General features: G+C 46.3%; 1 protein-coding gene across 1 annotated transcript in view; it reads left to right on the plus strand.

Annotated features, from left to right (window-relative positions):
* LOC117349775 (immunoglobulin superfamily DCC subclass member 3-like) overlaps window positions 1-23421 on the plus strand; it is an 81826-nt gene that overhangs the window by 13233 nt on the left and 45172 nt on the right. The window contains exons 4-6 of the mRNA XM_033923369.1: window positions 3940-4070; window positions 9700-9837; window positions 10073-10231. Of these exons, the coding sequence (XP_033779260.1) occupies window positions 3940-4070; window positions 9700-9837; window positions 10073-10231 (428 nt within the window). The remainder of the gene's footprint in view (window positions 1-3939; window positions 4071-9699; window positions 9838-10072; window positions 10232-23421) is intronic.

Consider the following 23421-nt stretch of genomic DNA (forward strand, 5'->3'; position numbering starts at 1 on the left):
GACCTCCCTTTCCTCACTGGTTTTCCCCTCCCCAAACACCCCTCGTATCTATTTGTGTCAATGTCTCTGTCATAGTCTTGTTTCCATTCCGGCCATTTTAGGACAGAGTACACTACGGGGGGTTCAAAGAAGGATTGGATAAATTCCTGAACGATAGGGGGATTGAAGGATACAGATAGAGGTAGAGATAGGTTTTAGACAGAGTATGGATAGAAGGATAAAAGGGATTAGAGAAGGATCACATTACAGGTCATAGGCCTGATGGGCCGCCGCGGGTGTGGACCGCTGGACACGATGGACCTCGGGTCTGACCCAGCGGAGGCAACTTCTTATGTTCTTATGTTTAAATTTTCGCTTTTTATTACCTAAATTTTTAGCATTGTAAACTGACCAGATAAACGTTGAAGGTTGGTATATGAAATGACAAATAAACTTGGTAGCTGGGATGGGTGTAACATTTGGCTAAATCAAAAGATTAGACACTTAGGGTTATTTTGCCGTGGCTTGACCACCCATTCACAAAGAGTATCATGTCTGTGGGGTATTTCTCAAGCACTGTGCCCGTCTTATTTTGATTATCTTGGACTTCCAGGGGTGATTTTCCACCTTTGACAGCTAACACATCATGCTGCCACTCGGTTAATATCAGGCAAGAGCGAAATGGGGTCTGTTTTCCATGATCTTCATCTATTGTTCATATTAGCTGCTGTTGAAATGCCTCTGAGTTTTCATCTTTTTTTTTATATGAGTCAGTCCTCTGAGCTTATAAGGTGTTACATACCTTAGGCCCTCTACCGGGCAAGTTCCAAAGCTAATAAAGCAGACTTTACTGCAACTACTTATCATTTCTATAGCGTTCCTAGAGATACTCAGCACTGTACATATTATAAGAACATAAGAACTGCCGCTGCTGGGTCAGACCAGCGGTCCATCGTGCCCAGCAGTCCGCTCACGCGTTGGCCCTTAGGTCAAAGACCAGCGCCCTAACTGAGTCTAGCCTTACCGGCGTACGTTCTGGTTCAGCAGGAGCTTGTCTAACTGTCTTGAATCCCTGAAGGGTGTTTCCCCCTATAACAGCCTCCGGAAGAGCGTTCCAGTTTTCTACCACTCTCTGGGCGAAGAAGAACTTCCTTAGCTTTGTACGGAATCTATCCCCTTTTAACTTCAGAGAGTGCCCTCTCGTTCGCCCTACCTTGGAGAGGGTGAACAATCTGTCCCTAGTGGGCTCACAATCTAAGGTGTTTCTTATACCTCGGGCAATGGAGGGTTAAGCAATTTGCCCAGGGTCACAAGGAGCCCGGGATCTCAGCTCACTGCACTAACCATTAGGCTACTCCTCAGACTCCAATAGCTAGACCAGTTATGAAGAAACGCAGTCTGGACATTTCTGTACCTTCCATACGGGGGTCAGACCAGTGCTCCATCTAGCCCAGTTTCCTGTTTCCACAGCGGCCAAACCAAGTCACAAGTACCTGCAGAAACCAAACTAGCAGCAACGTTCCAGAGCTCAGACTGTGATGTCATAATACCTCATTGCACCACAGCCTAAGAGCCAACCTCATCGGCGATGTCATAATGGCTCGATCGTCCTAGACTTGGCTCACATAAGAGCAGCCATACCGGGTCAGCCCAATGGTCCATCAAGCCCAGTAGCCCGTCTTAATGGTGGCCAATCCAGTCCACATACCCAAATAGTGATAGCATTTCATGCTACCAATCCCAAGGCAAGCAGTGGCTTCCCCCACATTTATCTCAATAACACACTACTGTCTAGTGCAGCCATGGGCAACTCTGGTCCTTGAGGGCCGAAATCCAATCGGGTTTTCAGGATTTCCCTAATGAATATGCATGAGATCTATTTGCAAGCACTGCTTTCAATGCGTATTCATTGGGGAAATCCTGAAAACCTGATTGGATTCCGACCTTCGAGGACTGGAGTTGCCCATGTCTGGTCTAGTGTCTAACTTAATTTTTTTTCAAAGCTGACAGAGAAGATAGAAAAATATCAATTCTGTGATTTTGTGGAAAATTCTTCATCCGTGACCATTGGGTTTTTGCTCTGGCCACAGCACAGAAACAACAATCACAGCTTTACTGAGCGAACTCCACAGTTTTATGGACACAGGTCACGTAGCGCTCATTGTTTCTCGAGATCTCTCCTGAGCCTTCAACACAGCGGATAACTTTCTTCTGCTTTCCCACTTTGCCGAGACTGGTCTGAAAGGTCCACAGCTGAAGTAGTTTACCTTTCTTGTTTGTGAATGCTCATTTAGGGTCTCCAGCCATTCAAATCTCTCTCATCTCCTTGTGCAATCTTTTGTAGAGCGCTAAAGGGTTCAGTACTGTCATCGTTACTATTTTCCTTATATCGGTAAATATTTTTAATGGCAAATTGGGGAAATCTTTAGTCTTCAAAATAACTGATTTATGGAATTACATTACATTAGTGATTTTTATTCCGCCATTACCTTGCAGTTCAAGGCGGATTACAGAAGAGGATTTCTGGACATGTCTAGAGGTGTTACAGAGTAGAGTGGGTTGCTTCAGAGGATTGAAATGTTTTATACGGTGTTAGTTAGTCTTCATGGATTTCTTGAATAGCAGGGTTTTTATTTCTTTCCTGAAAGTTTTGTAGTCTGGGGTCGCGATTAGTAGATTGGAGAGTTGGTGGTCTAGTTTTGCTGCCTGTGTGGCTAGAAGGCCATCAACTTTCCTTTACGGTTGCAAGATTTGGGGGCTCTCCAAATATTTTGTAAATGTTTGAAAATTTTGTTATTTTTAAAATTGTAAAATCTCTTTCTTTTCTTCTTTTTTTTCCCCTATTAATTGTACTGTAAACCGTGTTGAGCTCTATTGGTATAGAGAAAAGATACAGTCTATAAACTTAAGTTTTAGTTTAGCATAGAAAGGCTCCAAACTACCATCCAAAAAAATCATGTTATGGTAACAGAATACAAAACAATTTCAAGGTGATAGGCTCTGGAGTAATCTAAGGAAATACCTTTTTACAGAAAGGGTGATAGATGCATGGAACAGTCTCCCAGAAGAGGTGGTGGAGACAGAGACCGTGTCTGAATTCAAGAGGGCCTGGGATAGGCACATGGGATCTCTCGGAGAGAGGAAGAGATAACGGTTACTGCGGATGGGCAGCTCTATGACCTCACAATGCAGGTGCACAGAGCCTTAGCCTATAGGAAGAGGAGATGCAAATGTTAAGAACCTTAGCCAATAGGGAGAGGAGGAGATAACGGTTACTGCAGATGGGCAGACTAGATGGGCCGTTTGGCCTTTATCTGCCGTCATGTTTCAATGTTTCTTTCTTTGAAGGCTTTTATTCTGAAGGAAATGTTCTTGGTGGCTATTTCCTCTGAATAACAGAATCATACCTTATATAGAGCAGAATACACAAGTGTGTTTGTGCTTTTCATCTGCTGATAAGGGTACAAAACTCATTTGACTGGTCTGATAGAACTTGGGGAATGAAAATTAGTAGGAAAGATCTTTACCTTCCTCATTGCCTGGGAGGCCAAGGGACGGGCAGTTTACCAATAACACAATATGCCAGATTAAACTAATTTGACTTCTTGAAATGACTGCATTTGGCACAACTGGCTGTTTAAATAATATTTTGGGTTTCAGGACGGGCTATGAAGCAGAACTTTTCAATCAGTCTACCTTCAGTTTGTAATGACACACTTCTCTCTTAGACGCCCACAAATGTTTGGGCGAGATGGTACGGACTGGGGATCCCCTCCCACCAGACTTATCTGTGTCGCACAGCGACTGCGACGCTCGGAGCGGAAGGCTCTCCGGGGACATTATTGCAACGCACCCGACCCACACCGCCCTGAAATGAGGAGCTTCTCCCTGACGGTGGGTGAGGGACTTCTCCAGTCACAGGATGTTATTGAATCTTACTCTTTTTCTCCTGTTTTCCAGTTTAACTCTGCTCCCGGCAGGGATACTTCAGATCACAGGTGTTCAACGTACAGACAAGGGCATGTATCGCTGTGTGGCAACCAACATTGCTAATACCAGGTATAGCCAGGAGGCTCAGCTCTCAATTACAGGTGAGTGTTGCCTCCACCAGGAAATGTTACGAGGTTTTTGATTATTACAAGCACCCTCAGTTAACCACAAGCTTCTACGTCAAGGGTGCCCACACTTTTTTGGCTTGCGAGCTACTTTTAAAATGACCAAGTCAAAACGATCTACCGACAATAATATTTTAAAAAACACAAAACACACTGTACGCAGAGAAAATGTTAATTATCATTTATATTTGGGTTTTTATCAAAGAGATCAAGGCAGATGATTTTAAAATATGCAATGTCACCTGAGTAACAACTATACAGAAATAGCACAATAGCAGTTTTTAGCGCAGGGAGCTGCGCTGAATGCCCGGCGCTGCTCTCGACGCTCATAGGCTCCCTGCGCTAAAATCCGCTACTGCGGTTTATTAAAAGGGGGCCATTGTGCAAAATATAGACAGCAGATATAAATTCTGAAAACGGACACATTTTGATCACCAAATTGAAAATAAAAACATTTTTCCTACCTTTGTTGTCTGGTGAATTCATGAGTCTCTGGTTGCATTTTCTTCTTCTGACTGTCCAACTTTTTCTTCCTCCCTGCCTGCCCCCTGCCACCCGACACATTCCCTCCCCCAACTTTTTCTTCCTCTCTTCCTGTCCCCTCCCCTTTCTTTCTTTCTCTGTCTCCCTATCTGTCTTTCTGTTCCTGTCTTTCTGTCTGTCCTTTCTTTCTCTCCAAGCCACTGTTGCCACCGAGTTCTCTCTGTTCCCCGACGCTGTAACAGGCCAGCAGCCTTCCCCCGACATCAATTCTGACGTCGGAGAGGAAGTTCCGGGCCAGCCAGACAGCGATTGGCTAGCCTGGAACTTCCTCTCCGATGTCAGAATTGACGTCGGGGGTAAGGCTGGTGTGCCCGGTGCTTCTATAGTCTGGCCTGTTACAGCATCAGGGAACAGGGAGAATGCAAAGGCAACGCGAGTCTATCGCGGAGCCCGGGATGGGCTCCGCGATCGACTCGTGTTGCCTTTGTGAGCTACTGGTTGATCATGATCGACCTTTTGGACACCCCTGCTCTATATAATTCAGCTAAGTGCTTGGGAATTGTTTCCATCTGCTTTGAGGGGGTTGGGACCTGTATGGACCTTCACATTTTTGAAAGTGTGTTATTTAATCACCAAACTGCTCCTGTGATTATTATTTTTGCACGGTCCTAAATTTCAATTTATATTGCTTTATTGCACTGTTATATTATTAGCACACAGAATGCATCCCGGGCTCAAATGATGCATTTGTCTCGTTTGTGAAGTGTTCAGAACCCAAATCTCCTGCAGGTGAGCTGAAAAAGAAGTCAACTCAAGGACCATCACCACACTCCACCGTCCCCCGATTTCAGATTTAACAACAATAATGAGTTGGAGCAAGGCGCTCAGACGCCCTGACTTAGGGCTAGATTCAGTAAGCAAACCGATCGTGTACCGATCGGTTTGCGAGCCCTTTGCGACCCAACTTCCCTCCGAACCGATTCACTAACCTCTCCTCCGATCCGATCCCGATCTGTGCATGCAAATGAGGGGAATCAACATGCAAAGCAGGAAGGACGCGATTCTCTAAACTTACCAACTGGCTGGCCAATCAAAAAACTAGCGACTGGTGAGGACCTGTTGCTTGCGCTAAAACCCTGCTCTCTGCCCCGATTCTTCTGCTCTGGCTGCCCTGTTCTCAGCTCTCTGCACCGATTCTCTTGCTCTTTGCTCTCTGCCCTGACTCGCCAGCCCTGCTCAGTCCCAACTCGCAGTGCAAGCCCATGGTTTTAACCCATAGGTTTAAAGCAGATTAAAAGCACAGGCTAGCAAAGTTTAAAAAATAGTTTAAAAAAATTAAAAAAACGGGCATGAAGGACCACCAGCGCATGCACAGACCATCTATAGTCTAGGAAGATGGTCTGCGCATGCTCAAGGATTGCTCTCCAGCGATCCATGCGGTCGGTGGGGGGTGTGCCAATGATCTCTCCCATTTGCATTCAGGCCTTTAGTGAATTTGTCGGCCTGCAGGCAAACGGGCACGGACCGGACACAGAAAGGAGGTTAGTGAATCTAGCCCTTAGATCGCGATTCGTGCTCTGTGAACCTCAAAGCGGCCCAGCAGGACGACAACCTCAATAGCGAAACGCACCGTGTGCTCGTTACAAAACGCGTTCAGTTGTAAGCTCCTCTCTCTACCCAGACCTGAGTTTCGCCTGGATGACGTCTTCAGAAGGAGTAACGTTAGGGTTTTGATTTATACTTTTTTTTCCCCCAGCAAATCACAACTGACGATGCCATCTGGGCGGAACGCAGGTCTGAGTAGAGAGGGGAGCTTACAACTGCACGCGCTTTGGAATGAGCGCACGGTGCATTTCGCTATTGAGGTTGTCGTCCTGCTGAGCCGCTATGAGATTCACAGAGAACGAATCGCGATTTAAGTCGGGGCGTCCGAGCGCCTTGCTCCGACTCATTATCGTTGTTAAATCTGCGATCACTTCGTTCTTCCCAACAATATCTTCTAACGGTCTCTCCTGTTCGCCAGTTTTTCTACGATCTACTCCGTAGTTGCACCCATGCTATGAAATTCCTTCCTTTTGTCCTCGAAATAGGAAACTGATCTCAAGAACTTTAAATCTAGTCTCAAAACGTTTTTCTTTAAACGATGCTCGTGAGATCTGTTCCTAGGACTAATTGCTCAAGAACATAAGAAGTTGCCCCCGCTGAGTCAGACCAGAGGTCCATCCTGCCCAACGGTCCGCTACCGCGGCAGCGGCCCATCAGGCCTTGTGCCTGAACAGTGGTCCCTGATTAATTTTGTAACTTACCTCTAATCCCATCCCTATAATCTACCTTTACTCTTATCTGTACCCCTCAATCCCTTTGTCTTCCAAGTACCTATCCAAAGCTTCTTTGAACCCCTGTAGCGTGCTCCTGTTTATCACATCCTCTAGAGACTCAGACAATAGCCAGACATCAGATATTCCCGTTTGCCTTTCATTTAATTTAATGCAATGTTTCCCACTCATTTCCCTTTTCATACATCGATATAGGTCTATATCCCACAATGAATCAATGTCACACAAGCGGGCGATAGGACTCCTCATGTGTTCCCACACTGCCGCTGGCCTGAAAATACTTCAGCTACAGCTACGCTAGCACTCTCTCCACGAAAACAGTAATATGCGTACAGGAGTCAAGTACATGAAGATATGGAAATTAACATCACAGAGGACCCAAAGGGCTATAAAAAATTCCTACATAGAAGATAACCGACCAATCAGTTGAAGTGACATTGCAGGCTTGGAGAAAAACCCTTATCTAACCCTAATTATCACCCGCATCCAGTTACAATTTTTAAAGTACACATTACATAAATATGCGAAGCCTTCATTTTTTCCAACAGGATGGAGTCTAGAAAAATATAAGGATAATTTACATGCATTACCGGACACTTACAAGGAAATTTCAGGAAAAAGAGAATCTCCCACAGCTAAAACCTTAGACTTTAGATGCAAAAAACCCCCAAAGCCCTTCATCTTAACTGGATAGGTCAGGGACCATCATGATATTCTCACCTCAAAATAATAAACTTTTCTTTGGAAAATACACCTTTAAGGCTAACGTTCGTTCTTCTGTCTGAAGCGATACTGACAGTAGGTTCTTGTGATGATTCAAGAAATCTAGAGATATCCAAACTATCAGGGGAGTTGATATTATCGTATGCTCTCTCCCGATTAGGTACCGTAGAACCTTTAAGCAAATAAACAAATTTTACCGATCGCTCAGTTTTCACAGGGCAGCTGTTGTCCCACCTTCGGATACAGCTTATGGAGTTCCAGTGGAGCCAGAAAATGAGTTAGAAGAAAATTTAAAGGCTTCAAACTCTTTAACACTGTCGGATACATACCAAGAAAGGAGGGAGGGTAAGACAGTGTAGCTTTGAGCCTCTGTTGTCCTCAAAAAGCAGGTAAGCAATATCGCTTTCTCCGTGGACAAGCGGGGGGAGAAAGAGGTAACGCCACCCACCTCTTTGGACCTTATCAGTACTCCAAACAGAATTAAGATATCAAAACGGATAGAAACCCATAAATTAATTAATTTTTGAATGCATCCAAGTCTCTTATCTTGTCAGTTCAAGGTACAAAAATGCGCCTTTACTGGAGGTTGGTTCCCTGTTTTAAATACCTAGGAATTATTCTCAACACTGCTCTCACATTTGAGAACCAGCTTAACGCAGTGGCACCATCTTTATGGGGGTGCCGGCACCCCTCTTCCCCTGCTGTGCATGCTCCTTCACTTCCCCCCCTTTCCCCCATACCTCTAGGTCTTTGCCGATACGAGTAGCAACTCCAATCTGCTGCTCGCACCAGCATTGGCTCTCCCTCTGACATCACTTCCGGGTCCCACACCTAGGAAATGACATCAGAGGGAGATTTGATGCTCCAACCACCGTGCCGCACACTCCCACATTCCCTCGGCTGAAACGACTAAAATAAGACGGTAAAGGACAATAGACGGCTGCTGTAAAGATACCCAACGTATCCCAAATCATTCTGAGGGGAGCTCGAATATGAAATGATGCGTTTTCAGTTACAGCTTCAAGTGGCTAAGAGAAGTCTTAAATGAATAGAACGCAAGAAAGCATTTTAAAGCATCGGAACAGCAACTTAAACACAAAGGGCTAAATCACAAAAACCCCTACATAGAATTAAAATTTAAAAGCAGCCATTCCTACAAAGGTTATATACAAAAAAGTCACTACATGAAAGATATAGATTTGTACTTTAAGAAGAAACCACGCTTGGACAATACAAGCTAACTGTTTTTCACATGAGCTTTCACCTCCAGTTTAACTGTGTTTGTTTGTCGGTTCCCTGACGAAGGACCGAAACGTGGCACGTCGGAACCTGCTACTATTTCAAAGCTAAGTTTGAGTAATTTGCCTTTCAACTTTAGATTTGCATAAGAAGCTAAGCATAGCCGTTGTAGCTAGCAACATAGCAGTTAAGGAGAAATATCTCACACTGGAGTAAAAAAATTTTGAACACTGCAATGATTGGGTGGTGAGGCGGAGCACATTGCCTTCATGTCTCTGAGCAGAGTTCTACAAGTTAAGAATTGACACTTGTTGAATTGCTTTTTGAGAAAATTATTCATGAATATCTTTCATGTAGTGACTTTTTTGTATGTAACTAACTTTATTTAATCACTCAACAGCAACACTTTATCTGTTGATTTTGTTACCCCTTCAGTATATTTATTCCTAAAAAGGTAGCAGGAAACGAGTTATACATTATACGTTCCTTGAAAGAAGCGTCACGGGTCACTTGAGAAAACACGGACCAAGATACTGAAGGCCGGCAACCTGCGATGGATCTGGGCGACTGAAAATAATGTCAAGACCCCTCTAGAAAAAGAAGTGCTTTCAGTAACATAAGAAGAGCAGCTTTCTCACCTTTAGGTTTGCCAGGACTAGAATTATACGGGCATCTGAGGGGTGAATCACAAACAGGCCATTATATTGCAGTGAATGCATCTATACAGATGGTTTTTGACATTATCTTCACAGTTTGGGAGTCATTCTTGTTTTAGACCGTGCACTTTTCTGTTCTAATTCTTTTTGTTTTTCCCTCCTCCACAGTTTCTGCTCCCAGAAATTACCAGGAGCCCATGATCCTCTCTGGCCCTCAGAATCTGACCCTCACTGTGCACCAGACGGCCATCTTGGAATGCATCGCTACAGGCAATCCACGCCCAATCGTCTCCTGGAGCCGGTTGGGTAAGCATGGGAAAAGCGCAGCAGGAGGTGTGATGGTGCGAAGCATGAGCTCAGGGAGGAAGATACAACATTACCTCATTGCTCCTGAAAATCATCAGTTAAGATCTAACCTCATCTATCCACTACAGTCACCCGCTTAAAAAAATGCAGAAGGAAAATGTCTCGTTTCAGATCTGTGTCATTTATTACTTATATCCTGGGCCGTTCTGATTGGATCCTGTTTTCCTTCTCGCAGATGGGCGCTCGATAGGTGTGGAAGGGATCCAGGTCCTAGGAACGGGTAACCTCATGATTGCTGACGTTTCTTTGAAACATTCAGGGGTTTACGTGTGTGCTGCCAACAGACCCGGCACTCGCGTTCGCAGGACTGCACAAGGGATGCTGATGGTACAAGGTGAGTGCAGAAAGATTTTTTTTTCAAGACAAAGAAAAAGAGAGAGAGAGAATAGAATGTAAACCAAGCAAGTACCTGAGCAGGAAAACACATTTCTAGCATCTTCCTCCAAACTGACTCTTAGCCTAGGATGACACACTCCATCTCTCCAATTAAGCAACACTGAATTTTGGTGGCAGGAGCTTCTCCTACCACTTAAATTGCTTTGAATACGGAGCCCTGTGAAATCTAGAGATCCCCTTGGGTACCAAATTAGGATGCAGGTAGAGGACGACCTTTTCTAGGTGAAGCCGGATCTGTGGCGGGTAGCGGACTAGCGCTCAGAGTTGAGTGACGCACCTGGCCGCAGTTAAAGGAAGAAGGGTCTTCCGTGTAGAGTGGGAATGATAATTAGAACGGCAAAACTCAGATCCTGTGTAGTACAAGACTGAAGTCCTACGATGATCGTGGGGTGAGAAACGGCTAAGAAGACCTTTGAATCTAGACCCTAGATCAAGGGTAGGCAATTCCAGTCCTCAAGAGCCACAGGCAGGTCAGGTTTTCAGGATATCCACAATAAATATGCATCTCAAGGAGGCAGTGCATGCAAATCCATCTCATACATGTTCACTGTGGATATCCTAAAAGCCTGACCTGCTTGTGGCTCTTAAGGACTGGAATTGCCTACCCCTGCCCTGGATGGTAGAAGGATATTGCCTTTCCCTCTCTGTGTCGGTGGAAGGCAGAAACGGCAGCCAGCGAAGTCTGACACCCTAAGTTCAACAGTACCAGAACGCACAGGTCCTTGAGATGAAAGTCGCTCCGTCACAGGAGCGGCATTATTTCAATCATACCCCATGGGATAGGGGCTTTTGCAGACGAAGCGAACTCTTGCTTTCTCAGGGACAGAAATTCTCAATCATCGCAGATTGGGTATAGGAGGTTATCCAAGGGTGGCTTGAAATGTTTGGTAAATGGCCCGGTGCCTTGAGGTCTTGCTGCGGGTATAGGGGGGAATTTTTGGATCTGATGGTGTTATTAGTCATTATCTGCATACGGCATGCTTTTTCTTTGTCAGGGGATTGCAGTTCTGTTGGTTTGGGGGTATCTCAGCTGTCTCTTTTGGGGAGGGGGGGGTGTTTCCTAGTGGGTTTTTGGAAACGGGTTAACACTGTCCAAGAGTTATCGGTGATGTTGATGTGTTCACTGTTTTGTTGGAATAAGAACATAAGAAGTTGCCTCCGCTGGGTCAGACCAGAGGTCCATCGCGCCCAGCAGTCCGCTCCCGCGGTGGCCCATCAGGTCCATGACCTGTAAGGTGATCCTTGTCTAAAACCCTTTGGTCCCCTTTATCCTTCTATCTATACCCTTTCATAACCTATCTCTACCTCTGCCTGTATCCCTCAATCCCCGTATCCTTCAGGAATTTATCCAATCCTTCTTTGAAACCCCTTAGTGTACTCTTTCCTATCACAACCTCCAGAAGCGCATTTCAGGTGCTCACCACCCTCTGAGTGAAAAAGAATTTCCTAGCATTGGTTCTAAACCTGTCCCCTTTCAATTTCTCCGAGTGCCCCCTTGTTCTTATGGTTCCCAATAGGCTGAAGAATCTGTCCCTCTCCACCTTCTCTATGCCCTTCATGATCTTGAAAGTCTCTATCATGTCTCCCCTGAGTCTCCGCTTTTCCAGGGTGAAGAGCCCCAGCCTTTCCAACCTGTCTGCGTATGAAAGGTTTTCCATACCTTTTATCATTTTCGTCACTCTTCTCTGAACCCTCTCAAGTATCGCCGTGTCCTTCGTAAGGTACCAATATTGTCGTGCTTCTTTTTGAGTGTGTTATAAATAAAGAATTATAAAAAAAAGTTTGGTAAAAAAGTTAAATAACATAGTTTCCACTTAGTGCAGCGAGTCTCCGTTTTTTTCATATCATAGGAAAAATAGCTTATGGAAAAACCGGAAACTCGCTGTACTAAGCGTATGGCCCCCAATGGAGACTACCGTACATTCTTTAACTTACTTTTTTTAACCAAACTTTTCAAACCACCCTCATAGTTGTACGCCAACTGGAAGGAGCCTGCATAAGAACATAAGAATAGCTTTACTGGGTCAGACCGACAGTCCATCAAGCCCAGTGGTCCGTTCTCAAGGCGGCCAATCCGGATCACCCGTACCTGGAAAAAACCCAAAGAGTAGCAGCGTTCCACGCTAACGATCCGGGGCAAGCAGTGGCTTCCCCCGTGTCTTTCTCAATAGACTTTTCCTCCAGGAAATCATCCAAATCTTTCTTAAAACCGGCTGCGTTTTCCGCTGTTACCGCAACCTCTGGCGACACGTTCCAGAGCTTAACTATTCTCTGAATGAAAAAATATTTCTTCCTATCGGTTTTAAAAGTATTTCCCCCGTTAACTCCGCTCAGGATTTTGTAGACTTCAAATCATATCTCCCCTCAGCCGTCTCTTTTCCGAGCCGAAGAGCCCTAACCTTTTTAGTCTTTCCTCATACAAGAGGAGTTCCATCCCCTTTACCATCTCGGTCGCTCTTCTCGGAACCTTTTCCAGCGCCGCTATATCTTTCTTGAGATAAGGCAACCAGAATTGAACGCAATACTCCAGGCGAGGACACACCATGGAGCGATACAGGGGCATTATAACATTCTTAGTATTGTTAACCATCCTTTTTTTTAATAATTCCTAGCATCTTGTTTAAGTTTTTGACCATGCCAGGCAGAAGGTTTCAGTGTAATATCTACAATGACACCCAGGGGGGAGAGGGAGTAGGGTAGGGGATGTTTGAGGGGAAGCGCCTGGGGCAGGAGCGGGCCTTCAGTAGCAGGAGGAAGCGAGCATTTCTCTTACCCTTTTAGGGAAGGGGGAGAAGGAGGAGGGTAGGAGATGTTTGTGTGGGGGGGGTACCTAACGCGGGGGTGGGCCTTTGGTGGCAGGAGAGGGTGGGCATCCCTCTTGCCATTTAGCTGCAGTGGTGGTGGGGGGTCAGCATGGCAGGAGGGAGTGGGCATCCCTCCTACCATTTTTCCCTAGCACCAAAGGGGGGGGGTGGATTCTCGGTGCTGCATTCGTCGAGGGCCATCATCAACAGAGGGGGGCTTTTTTTTTCTTTAATGGGGCAGGTATTGTGCGTGTGTAACACGCACAGCATCTGTGCCCATTTAAAAAAAAAAAAAAAAAGGTTTCCTGCCCCGAGACAGCTTTCGGGGCTTCCCCCGTCAGCTCTGCGTACATGCGAGAGTCACTCTCACAGCCATCAATTTGCGGGAGAGACGGGGATTACAACAAACTTCCGCGTGAATCATGCAAACTTTTTAGTGCATCGATAGCTCTTTTTGAATCGGAGCAGATCCACACGGTCTTACCGATCCTTTTTAGTGCATCTAGGCTCCCTCTGTCTCAGTTGGCAGCCATCTTGATTCCCAAAGCCTTTACAAGAGGCCAAATCCTTTATGAAATTTTAATCTTTGTTAAAAGCTCAAGTTTTTCAGTGGGCCCGTTTAGATCAGGAGCCGTGAGTATTTTCTTTTGTGTATGTTGAATGCTTGAGGTTTTTTTACTATCAATTATTGTAGTTCTTTTCTCGTTTTTAATATTTGATTTGTAAACTGTTTTGAACTACAGTACTGAATTCCATCACTGTCTTTTATCTCCATGAAAAAAAAAGTATTTCCTTATGTTATTCATTCTTAAGTCTAACACCCTGCAATCCCAATTCATGTCCTCCGGTTCTACCACTTCCCTATCCCTTGTCGCACAATAACAGTCGATGATGGTAGATAAAGACCAGGGCAGATAAAGTCTAGTCTGCTCAGTAAGGAGGTTAGTTAGGATTGTGCCCAAATCAAGTTCTAAAAGTCTTTTCAATGCTGTTTTGAATCAAAATACCTAACACTTGGGGTCCATCCCAAAAATAGCGGTTCCTTTCTCTGTCAACAGGATAAACGTAGCTGCATTAGTCTGAAAACGACGATATATATATATATACCCTTTTAATGACATACATTCCAGAATTCATTTGCAGGCGCTCATTCATTGTCTGGAACCTGATAAACGGTCCTCGGACTAGGAGATCGTAGAAGATAACCTTCTCTTTGTTATTTGGCTCCAGGAAGTTTTATCAGTCGGGTTAGGATAATGCTGAAGTCCCTTACAGGCAGAGGCTTCCGGACTGTCAGCCTTCCACAAATCAAGCCACTAGCGGGTTTAGAGAGTCAGGACATGGATTATCACCGATGAAGCGCAGCGAGTAATGAAGGAAGATCACTGGGGCGCACTGGAGAGGGTCAAAATACAATCCGACGCATCGTAACGTGAAGCGGTTCCACTCGAAGCCCAAATGATACGCAAAGACCGAAACGGCTTATTTAGTCTGCCCAGAAAGATGCTTAGATCTGTAATCGCTGAAATGGATCTCATTCATAGCACCGGCCTCTCTCTACTGCCCTGCCCTGCTTTTCAGAAGTAACACAACCTCTGTACTAAAGCGCATTTGGCCGGCAGTCCACAATGACATACCGGGAAGCGGCAGGTTGAGCAGAAATTGGCCCCTGCCTCCCAGCTAGGGTCATGGGGTTTGGGAGGGTGAGGGGCAGACGGGCTATGTCCGACGCGGGTCTGTCTCGACTTTGAGAGGCTGAGCAGAGTAAGTGCTTTCAATGTATTTTTGCATCTTATTGGAACCTCCCCTAGGTGTGTCCTCGAGCCCTTCCACTAGGAACAACCCATACAGAGCTGATGTATCATCCTCTGGACGCAGTCCTTCCCCCCATCTGACATTTGAACCTTCCTTGGAGCATTTTGTCACCTTCAGGGCAGATTCCGCTACCAAAACTGGTGCAGGAGTTGCAGCTTCTCGAAGTCCGGTCCAGGTAATCCATGAGCCACATGCAAAGTTGTATCTCCGAGAGGCCCCTTGTGGAGTAAGATAGCCATCTTTCCGTGTGTACATAGGAGCCGCAAAAGGTTATATACCTCCATCTTGAGGTTTTGCTCGCTCCCTACAGATAACGAGAGGCAATATCCACACCATTTTCTGTACGAACCTGACACAGTTCAGGTTATTTCACGGAAAGGAGCTCCTGGCCAGTGGAATTGCTTTAGCAGTTACGCGAGGATGACAATGCCTATTCTTCAGACTCCCAATATAAAAGGAGACCTCTTTGTCACTGTAGGGGTCAGCCCCGGCAGATTTCTCCATTGCCACCTAAGCAAACGTGCTCCCTGTCTGGCTTCTGCAGGTTCTGCCTCGCCAATTGCGACCCTACCCTGAGCACCATCTTCTGCAACTCTGCAGACTCCGGATGCGGCGTTATCCGGGACCCGGAATGACAGAGACAATCTCTATCCCCTTTCAAGCTTGCAAGATCCTCCGGCCTACCCGGAGACGTGTTTTTGTTTGGGCACATTAGCAGCGTCAAAAGCTCTGCAGAGGACCTATCTGCTTCTGGTACCAGGGTACTGTCCAGTCTCCGAATTGGGCAGATACGCCTTGCTGGGGAGAAGGCGAACGCCTGCTTGTCCTCCCTCGGCACGACGGAGGGAGAGAGTGGGCGGGTCACCACGTTAGCTGGCTTGCGCCATTCCTAGTACTGGCAGAGTTCCATACTACTTCACGGATGCAGACGGTACTTACGAGGGCTGTTCAAAACGTTATCAGACCTTTATTCATAGAAAATACTCGTGTTCAGATACAACAATCTTATACTAATCTCTTTCCTTGGACTGCCACACACTTCTTCCAACGGTTCTGCCACTGTCGGAAGCAGCGCTGGAACGCCTCTTTTGAGATTGCTCGCAACTGGTCCGTCGCATTCTGCACGATGTCTTCTCTTGACTGAAATCCGGTCCCTTTCAGGGGCATTTTCAGCTTGGGGAAAAGCCAGAAGTCGCACGGAGTCATGTCGGGGAGAGGAGGGAGCCTCAGGAATCACAAGTGTGTTGCGTTTGGCCAGGAAACTCCGTATCAAATGTGAAGAATGGGCAGGCGCATTATCGTGACGGAGCTGCCCGCTGCCCGCTGCTCACAGGTCTGGCTGTTTGCATCTCACAGCATTTTGAAGGCGACGCAGAACCTTTCGGTAGTACCCCTTGGCTACTGTTGCGCCATGTACTCTTGATGGTCAATGACGATCTCGTTTCTGAATGTTGAGGGCTTACCAGAACGTGCTTCACTCTCTACTGACGCACGGCCATCTCTGAAGCGGTTGTACCACTTCTTTGTCTATGTGGTGCCCATTGCTTCATCCCTGAAGGCCTGTCGAATCTTGCGGATCGTTTCCACTTGGGAATCGCCAAGCTTTACACAAAATTTAATGCAGTAGCGTTGGTCAACTTTTTCTGTCATTTTGTCAAAAACGAAAATCTGACGGCGCTCATTTACACTTCCTCGCTCATCAGGGGTCTGCCGGCGACCGACAGCTTCTGTAGGCGGGAAAAAAAAATTCAAGCTTGTGCATTACGGTCGCCTACATACGTGAACCGAACAACGCCTCCCTAGCTTTATTTGTTTACACAATAAAAATTAAGGTCTGATACTTTTTGAACAGCCCTCATACACCGATTTAAGCCCCAAGGTGCGCTTTCCCACTTTGTGCGTCGAGGGCCTCGGAACCTCCCGGCTTTCAAACTTTCTTGCACAGCGCACGCATCCGGGCTCATCACGGTACAGGTCGAGGCACTGGCGGCAGATGGACCGTGGTGGATATCTCGGAAAACAAAGAGGAGAAACCGCCTTTACACTGGCGAAAAGCGAGCAACGACAACAACGAAGATCGGCGCTCGATCCCTTTAATTTTGTCGTAGCTTCAAGAGTCTCGTCGTTAAATTGCGATAGATTCACATACTCATATTATTCATCGGATTGACATTGAACCACGAGAAACACCGCCGCTTGAGATGACAGCGTGCCCCGCTAACTGCGCCAAAGTGAAAATGAAAGCGAAATCATATCTGTTGCGATTTCACAGCGAGACTCCCGAGGCTATGACAAAATAAAAGGGATTGAGCGCTGATCGGTCAACTTCATCGTCGTTTCTCGCCGTGACAGATAATCTTCATTTTGTAGGGAGAGCGCTTGAATCGTGGGGGAAGAGGAAGGTGAAGCCGGCCAAACTGAATTCAGGGGCTCAAACAAAACTTTTCCTCTAACAGCTAAACTACCGGGGTTTTTTTTTTCCACTTTTTATAAATCTCAAAAAGATGGAACAGCCGCGCCTGCCCACCGAAGAGGATCATGCGGTCCGAGGCACGTGCGGGAAAACTGTCCCCGAGGTTCGAAAGCCGAGTCGGGGGATGCGCAATGTCGTCGTCCACTACCGAGGCTAATTTTCATTTGGCTCGCAGACACAAAGCGAGATATGGCGCGTAATAACGGAACCGCAAGAGCACAGGACGTACCGACACGGCGAACGCAGTCCTACGGCGTGCTGCGGGACTCGTTTGTATTTACAGATGTCGGTCATTATACCAAAGTTTCTTTAAAGTTTTCAAAATCGGCTAAAAAAAAGCCAGATGCATCTTAATCCTCTGCATTCCTTACGAGGCCCCCCCCCCCCCTTTTAGAACAGAATAATTTTGGCTATCTGGCTAAATAGTTCTTAATCTCATTGATATACAGAATTGACACGTCTTTTGTTTGCCGAAAAGCTTTGCCGAGAGGAATAAATTTCATTTGTTTGCCCAGGCTCCACCTCCCTTATGAAAAGGGGCGATGACCCCGGCGTCTGTGCTTTGTGATCCGGAAGCCCCGCTGCAGTCCGCCTGAGTAATGTAGTCACAACAGTTTAAGCTCACAGTCTGGCCCCTTTTCTTCTCTGAATGCAACATCTGGGGTTTCTAGCCTTTCTCACACTCGCACCGAGACCCGAGGCCGAAGGAGGGGACGGGAGTCAGAGCAGCGGGAGCAGGACAGCTGGCGATTTGAACGTCGAGATGCGAGAGAAGGCACGTCGAAGACTCTATATGCACGTGTGTTTCTGCGTACATCTTGCGTGCGTTTGTATGAATGTGTAGACGGTGCCCCGTCGCCCAGAACTACGTCCAGCTGACGTTACCCGGAGAAAGGGGTCAGAAGAAAACTTGGGTATCGCGGGAGGGATGAATTAAGCAGAACCGTACGCGCTCGGCAAAAGGAACGTCACTCGGGTGGAGATTAGGGAGGAAACTAGTTGCAACCGAACTCGAAGCGCAGCGTCCGGTTATAGCATCGACCGACGCTGCCCTCTGCTAACCCGCAGCTGCTCAGAGGAGCTACGCGCCGAACCGTTCAATGTTTTCTATAGGTCTTCCGGCCTCGTTTGGCAAGCCACAGAGCCCGGATCGAAGCTGCGCGGCCTCCGCTATGTGTAGCGATTTCTCCCGCATCTGTCGAAATAGAGAATAATGTCACCAGAGCTCAAATGACCATTGCGCTCGGGCGGTTTAACGAAAAAGCAGAGACCTGGGAGAGAACGCCTTACGAAAGGCAAATTGTACCTCAGCGAACGACGCACGGAAGCTCTCTCTCTCGCTCTTTGAGTCCTGTTTCTCACTCATCAGAGCTTCAGTCCCGGCGCACCGATCTCGAGCGCTGCTTTCACGAGAGGCGAGGTCAACCGAGCGGTCCAACCGGTAAGAAGAAATCTAAGCCCACCTTCTAGTGCGCCTCGGCTGCCGGCGCCGGCTGACTGCCTAAGGGACTCGCCTCTCGCGGCGAGAGGCACGTCCTGTAGTTAATCGGCCAACGCTGGCACTTTTCCTTCTCTCATACCTGCCGGCACCCCCCCCTCCCCCCACTGGTGTTTCAGGGCCCATCTGGAAGGCCTTTGGAGACATCCGCGCATTTACGGACGCCTCGAGCCGTGGCCGCTATGTTTAATATGCCGCAGTTTGAAAAGGTTTATGGGATACTGTTCTAGAGATTATTTCTAAGCAGGCTGCCCCATCCATAGGCGCCGGAGAAGGGGTGCCCCACGGGGGCCGTGGCTTCCTCAAAAAATTTCATCCCTGACGGTCCAGGGGAGTAACGGGCGGGAGCCAGGTTTCGGCGCTGCTGCCTGCTGCTAACCCGGTCGGTGGCAGCTGATTTCTTGTGGCGCCGCCGACCGGGAGGAGGTAGGAGCATAGGCATCTGAACGCTTTTTTGTTTGGGGGGGGGAGGAGGAGGGGGCCCAAAATTTCTGCCCGGACTCCACCCCACCCCATAATAATGATAGTATTAATTGTAATACCACTTTTTTCCATTCATTTTTTTCATATGCTGTAATATAATATAATAATCTTATTAACAATACATAATCCTGGCTGGGAAACTACATAAATAAAACCAGACCTACAACGCATTCCAAAAATCTATCAAAACCACTCTGTTTGACAAATTCATCACCTAAACAGACCAATCCGCGCTCACTACGCATTTTTTTCCCCTACAAACCCGAAGCAATCTTCAGGCAATTCCTACCCCTCTTACTTTCCCTTCCCCTTACAACCCCTTTCTTCTGTAACATTCCTCTTATGCATTTGTAATTCGCTGAATGTCCAGCCTTCTTTCGATGTGAACCGCCTAGAAGTTGTCTGACTATGGCGGTATAGAAAAATAGTTGTTATTATTATTATTATAATGGTTAAACACAAGCTTAAACTACACAAAGCACACTGTATACTTCTCAGCATTCATTCCTACCAGAACACCTGGCCTCGGTCACACACGCAGAACACAGATAATAACCCCTATGCAAACACAGGACCGCAACGTAAAAGTACTAATGTACACAAACGAAACCCTAAGACGCCAGACTCTACATACGTTATAACAACCGAGAAATAGAAAGAAAGAAATTTCTTCCTGAACGTTGCAAAATATAGACAGCAGATATAAATTCTTCTTCAAAACTGACACATTTCAATCAGTATATTAAAAATGAAATCCTATTCCCTACCTTTGTTGTCCGATGATCTAATCATCTTTTCCCAAACTCCGGTCACACTTCTTTCTGTCTGCGTTCTTGCGTTTCCACGGCCGCCTTAACCGTTTGCTATTTTTCTCCCCTTCTTCACTTTCTGCCCGACCTTCATCTTTGGCGTTAACTTTTAACATTCAACTTTCTTACATTTTTCTGCTTTCTTCTCAAAATCTACTTTTCCGTGTCTTCCCTTCCCATCTATCCACGTATATCATCTTCTCTCTCTTTCTTCTCCCCTATTCCAATCTATCCCAGAAGAAGGATTTCCTCTATCTCTCTTCCCTGCCGCACCCATCGGCGTGCACCGCCTCCTCCCTCCTTTCTCTTCTCTCTTCCCCTCCATCCCCGTGCACCGTCTCCTCCCTCCCTCTCTCTCCAGCGATCTGACATAAGTCTTCCCCCTTACACCCTCGTACGGTCTGGCATCTCTCTCCTTCCCTCCGTCTTCCCGCAGTCCAACATTTCTCTCCTCTCCTTCCCGCAGTCCGGTATCTCTTTCTTCTCTGCTTCCTTTATCCGGTCTGGCATCTCTCTTTCCTCTTCCAGTGGTCTGACGACTCTGTCCTTCCATCACCCTTCTCCAGAATCTGACATCTCTCACTTCTTTGAGTCATCCCTCCCAGTGTAATATTTTTCTTTCCCTCCTCTCCACCACTATCACATCTAACAAATCTCCCTCTTCTTCCTTTCCCCATGTATACCATCTCTCTTTCCCTCCCACTCTGCACACCTATGTACAATTTTCTTTTTCTCTTCCCTCCCTCCTCCTCCCTGCCCGTGCAACATCTGTACTTCCCTGCCTTCCCACCTGCCCTCACATGCCATCTCTCTCCCGCATTGATGCAGTGGATTCACGAGGGTTTCACAAGCATAGACCGTTTTTTCTCCCCCCTGGCTGGAGTTCCCCCTTCAAGTTTTTTTAATATGCTCCATGCCTAGGGCGGCAGGGTACTTGCATATTAGGGATCGCTTTCAATTTATTGCCCCTTTTCGGAGGGCCTGGCGACGGTGGAAAGGGCAGCAGGGCCTCAGCTCAGACTTCTCCCCCTTTTTGCACTTCGAAGGTAATGCTAACTTTCTTCTCGGGTGGGGCACTTCTGTATTTCGGGATTGGGCAGTTTGGGGGGGGGGGGCTCGCTGTAAGATGTTACTGCATTTAGCTCAATTGTCACCGGGTGTCTTCCCGTCCTTTTCTCAGGTTCAGGAGCTTTGGGGGCTTTTGCCCCGCCACAGGTTCTCGTACCTTCAGGGCGGGGGGAATGTGGGGCTTTGGACGTGGCATTCGCTAGGACTTTGACCTCCCTCAACTCCTTATCCCCATTGGTATAAACTTCTTAAACGGATTCCGCCTATGCCCGTTCTGACTTGGACGAGGGAACGATGGCAAGCTGATTTAGGCCAGGAATTTTCGGAGACTCGGTTTGAGGATTTTTTTTTTTTCTCACTCTCTACGATTTTGTGAAGGCTGCTGACTTTCAGGAAACACAATTCAAGTTGTTACATAGATATTTTATTACTAGGCAAAGGGAGGGGGGGGGGTCAAATGGGTCTTTGGTACCACACCATTTTTTTAAAATGTAAAAGCCAGACCAGCACATATTATGTAAACTCCTTTTCGGAATGCCCTACCCTTCATCCGTGGCGGGGAGTTTTGCAGAAGTCGGATATTGTTTTGGGTCGGGAGGTGGCATGGGAATATAGTGCATTGCTCCCGGGAGATCAGGGTCTGCTTATCACAGAGGGCCTCTTCGCACCCCAGAATTATTTTTTTTAGTTCAGTTTGTTTATTGAATAATAAGAATAACAGAAATAATGAACATCATGAAACAACAGCAACAGTACACGAAGAATTTAGCACAGGGAGGTCACCAAAATTCAGTTGGGTACAAAAGCATAAAGTTTCTAAATAGTTTGCAAATAAATGTCAACGGGTGGCCATATATTTCGAGTAGAAGTTGTAGAATGGGAATATAATTTGTCTTTAGCATATTGTTCATAACGGTTGTCTAAACAGATAGATTTCCACCAGAAAGTAAAATTATAAAAGGGAGGCAGATTTCCAGTTTTGTAGAACATGTTGTATGCCAACAGATAGCAAAGAATGGATGGAAAGAACGCATTAGGAGTAGATCAAAAGCCAGGTCTGCGGTACAATTTGAAACAGAACCGATCAAAGCCCATATCTGTGTCCAAAAGGGTTGAATCTGAGGGCACTCGTACAGCATATGCGATAATGTACTTTGTGCGTTTGAGCAACGCCAACATAAATCATCTGTTTTCAAATTTGCCCGTTTCATTTGATATGGAGTCCGCAAAGCTCGCCACGTGAGAAATGGGAGCAATTGTGACATACCGGCCGAGAGCAGGGGTCTGTTAACTTTGACCAGAATCTAGACCATTCTTTATCCGAGAGCTCCACGTGAAGCTCCTGCGACCGTGTATGGTTAATTTCTCGAGTTGTCGTGGATTGAGCATCTCTTAGTATATTATAGAAATAAGAAATGGCTTCCCCTTTGGCTTCTACTATTGTACCCCATTTCCAGAGACATATATATTATCAGAAAATGGTACGGTAGACAGTATAGAGGTTAGTAGACTATTGGCTCCGTTTAGTGGAAAGGGTGGGATATCTTAAACAAAATTCTGAGAAAGAGAATAAAGCGGAGTCCTGAAAAAGTTGCGATACTTGCCATAGGCCTTGCTTTTTCCACGAGTTCCAGTTTACGACTCGTGTTTTTATGTTTTAGAGCGTGATTATGCCAAAGGGCCTTGTCTTTGTGCGAGATGATAGAGCGGTTGGCTAAACTATCTAAGGCTCGTAATGCAGTAATCGTTGCAGGGATAACGGTGAATTGTTTAATTTGAGGAGGTATGGGACAAGGTAGGTATGATATGAATAGGGATCGGTTTGCAAAGTGAAATTTCTAATTCCAGCCAAGATGGAATATAGAGGAACCGTGTCGAGAGGAGTTATGTAAGATCCAGCACGATCCTTATTTAGCCAAAGAGGCCATGTGATAACTGTGGAAATCAGGGAGATTAACTTATGGAGTGCAATTTGGGGGGGGGGGGGTTTATGTCTCCAGATGAAATCATTTATTTATTTTTTTATCAATCCAGAGATATACGCAAGGTTTGCCTAGATAGGGCAGCATAGATAATATATATATTATCTGCAGTGCTAATGTCATTTTAATAGTAGAGATTCGCGCCCCCCCCCCCCACCAAGATATGTAGAGTGGCATTCAGTTAGAAAGAGAATTA

This window comes from Geotrypetes seraphini, chromosome 16 (assembly GCF_902459505.1).
Source record: "Geotrypetes seraphini chromosome 16, aGeoSer1.1, whole genome shotgun sequence".
NCBI classification, from domain to species: Eukaryota; Metazoa; Chordata; class Amphibia; order Gymnophiona; family Dermophiidae; genus Geotrypetes; species Geotrypetes seraphini.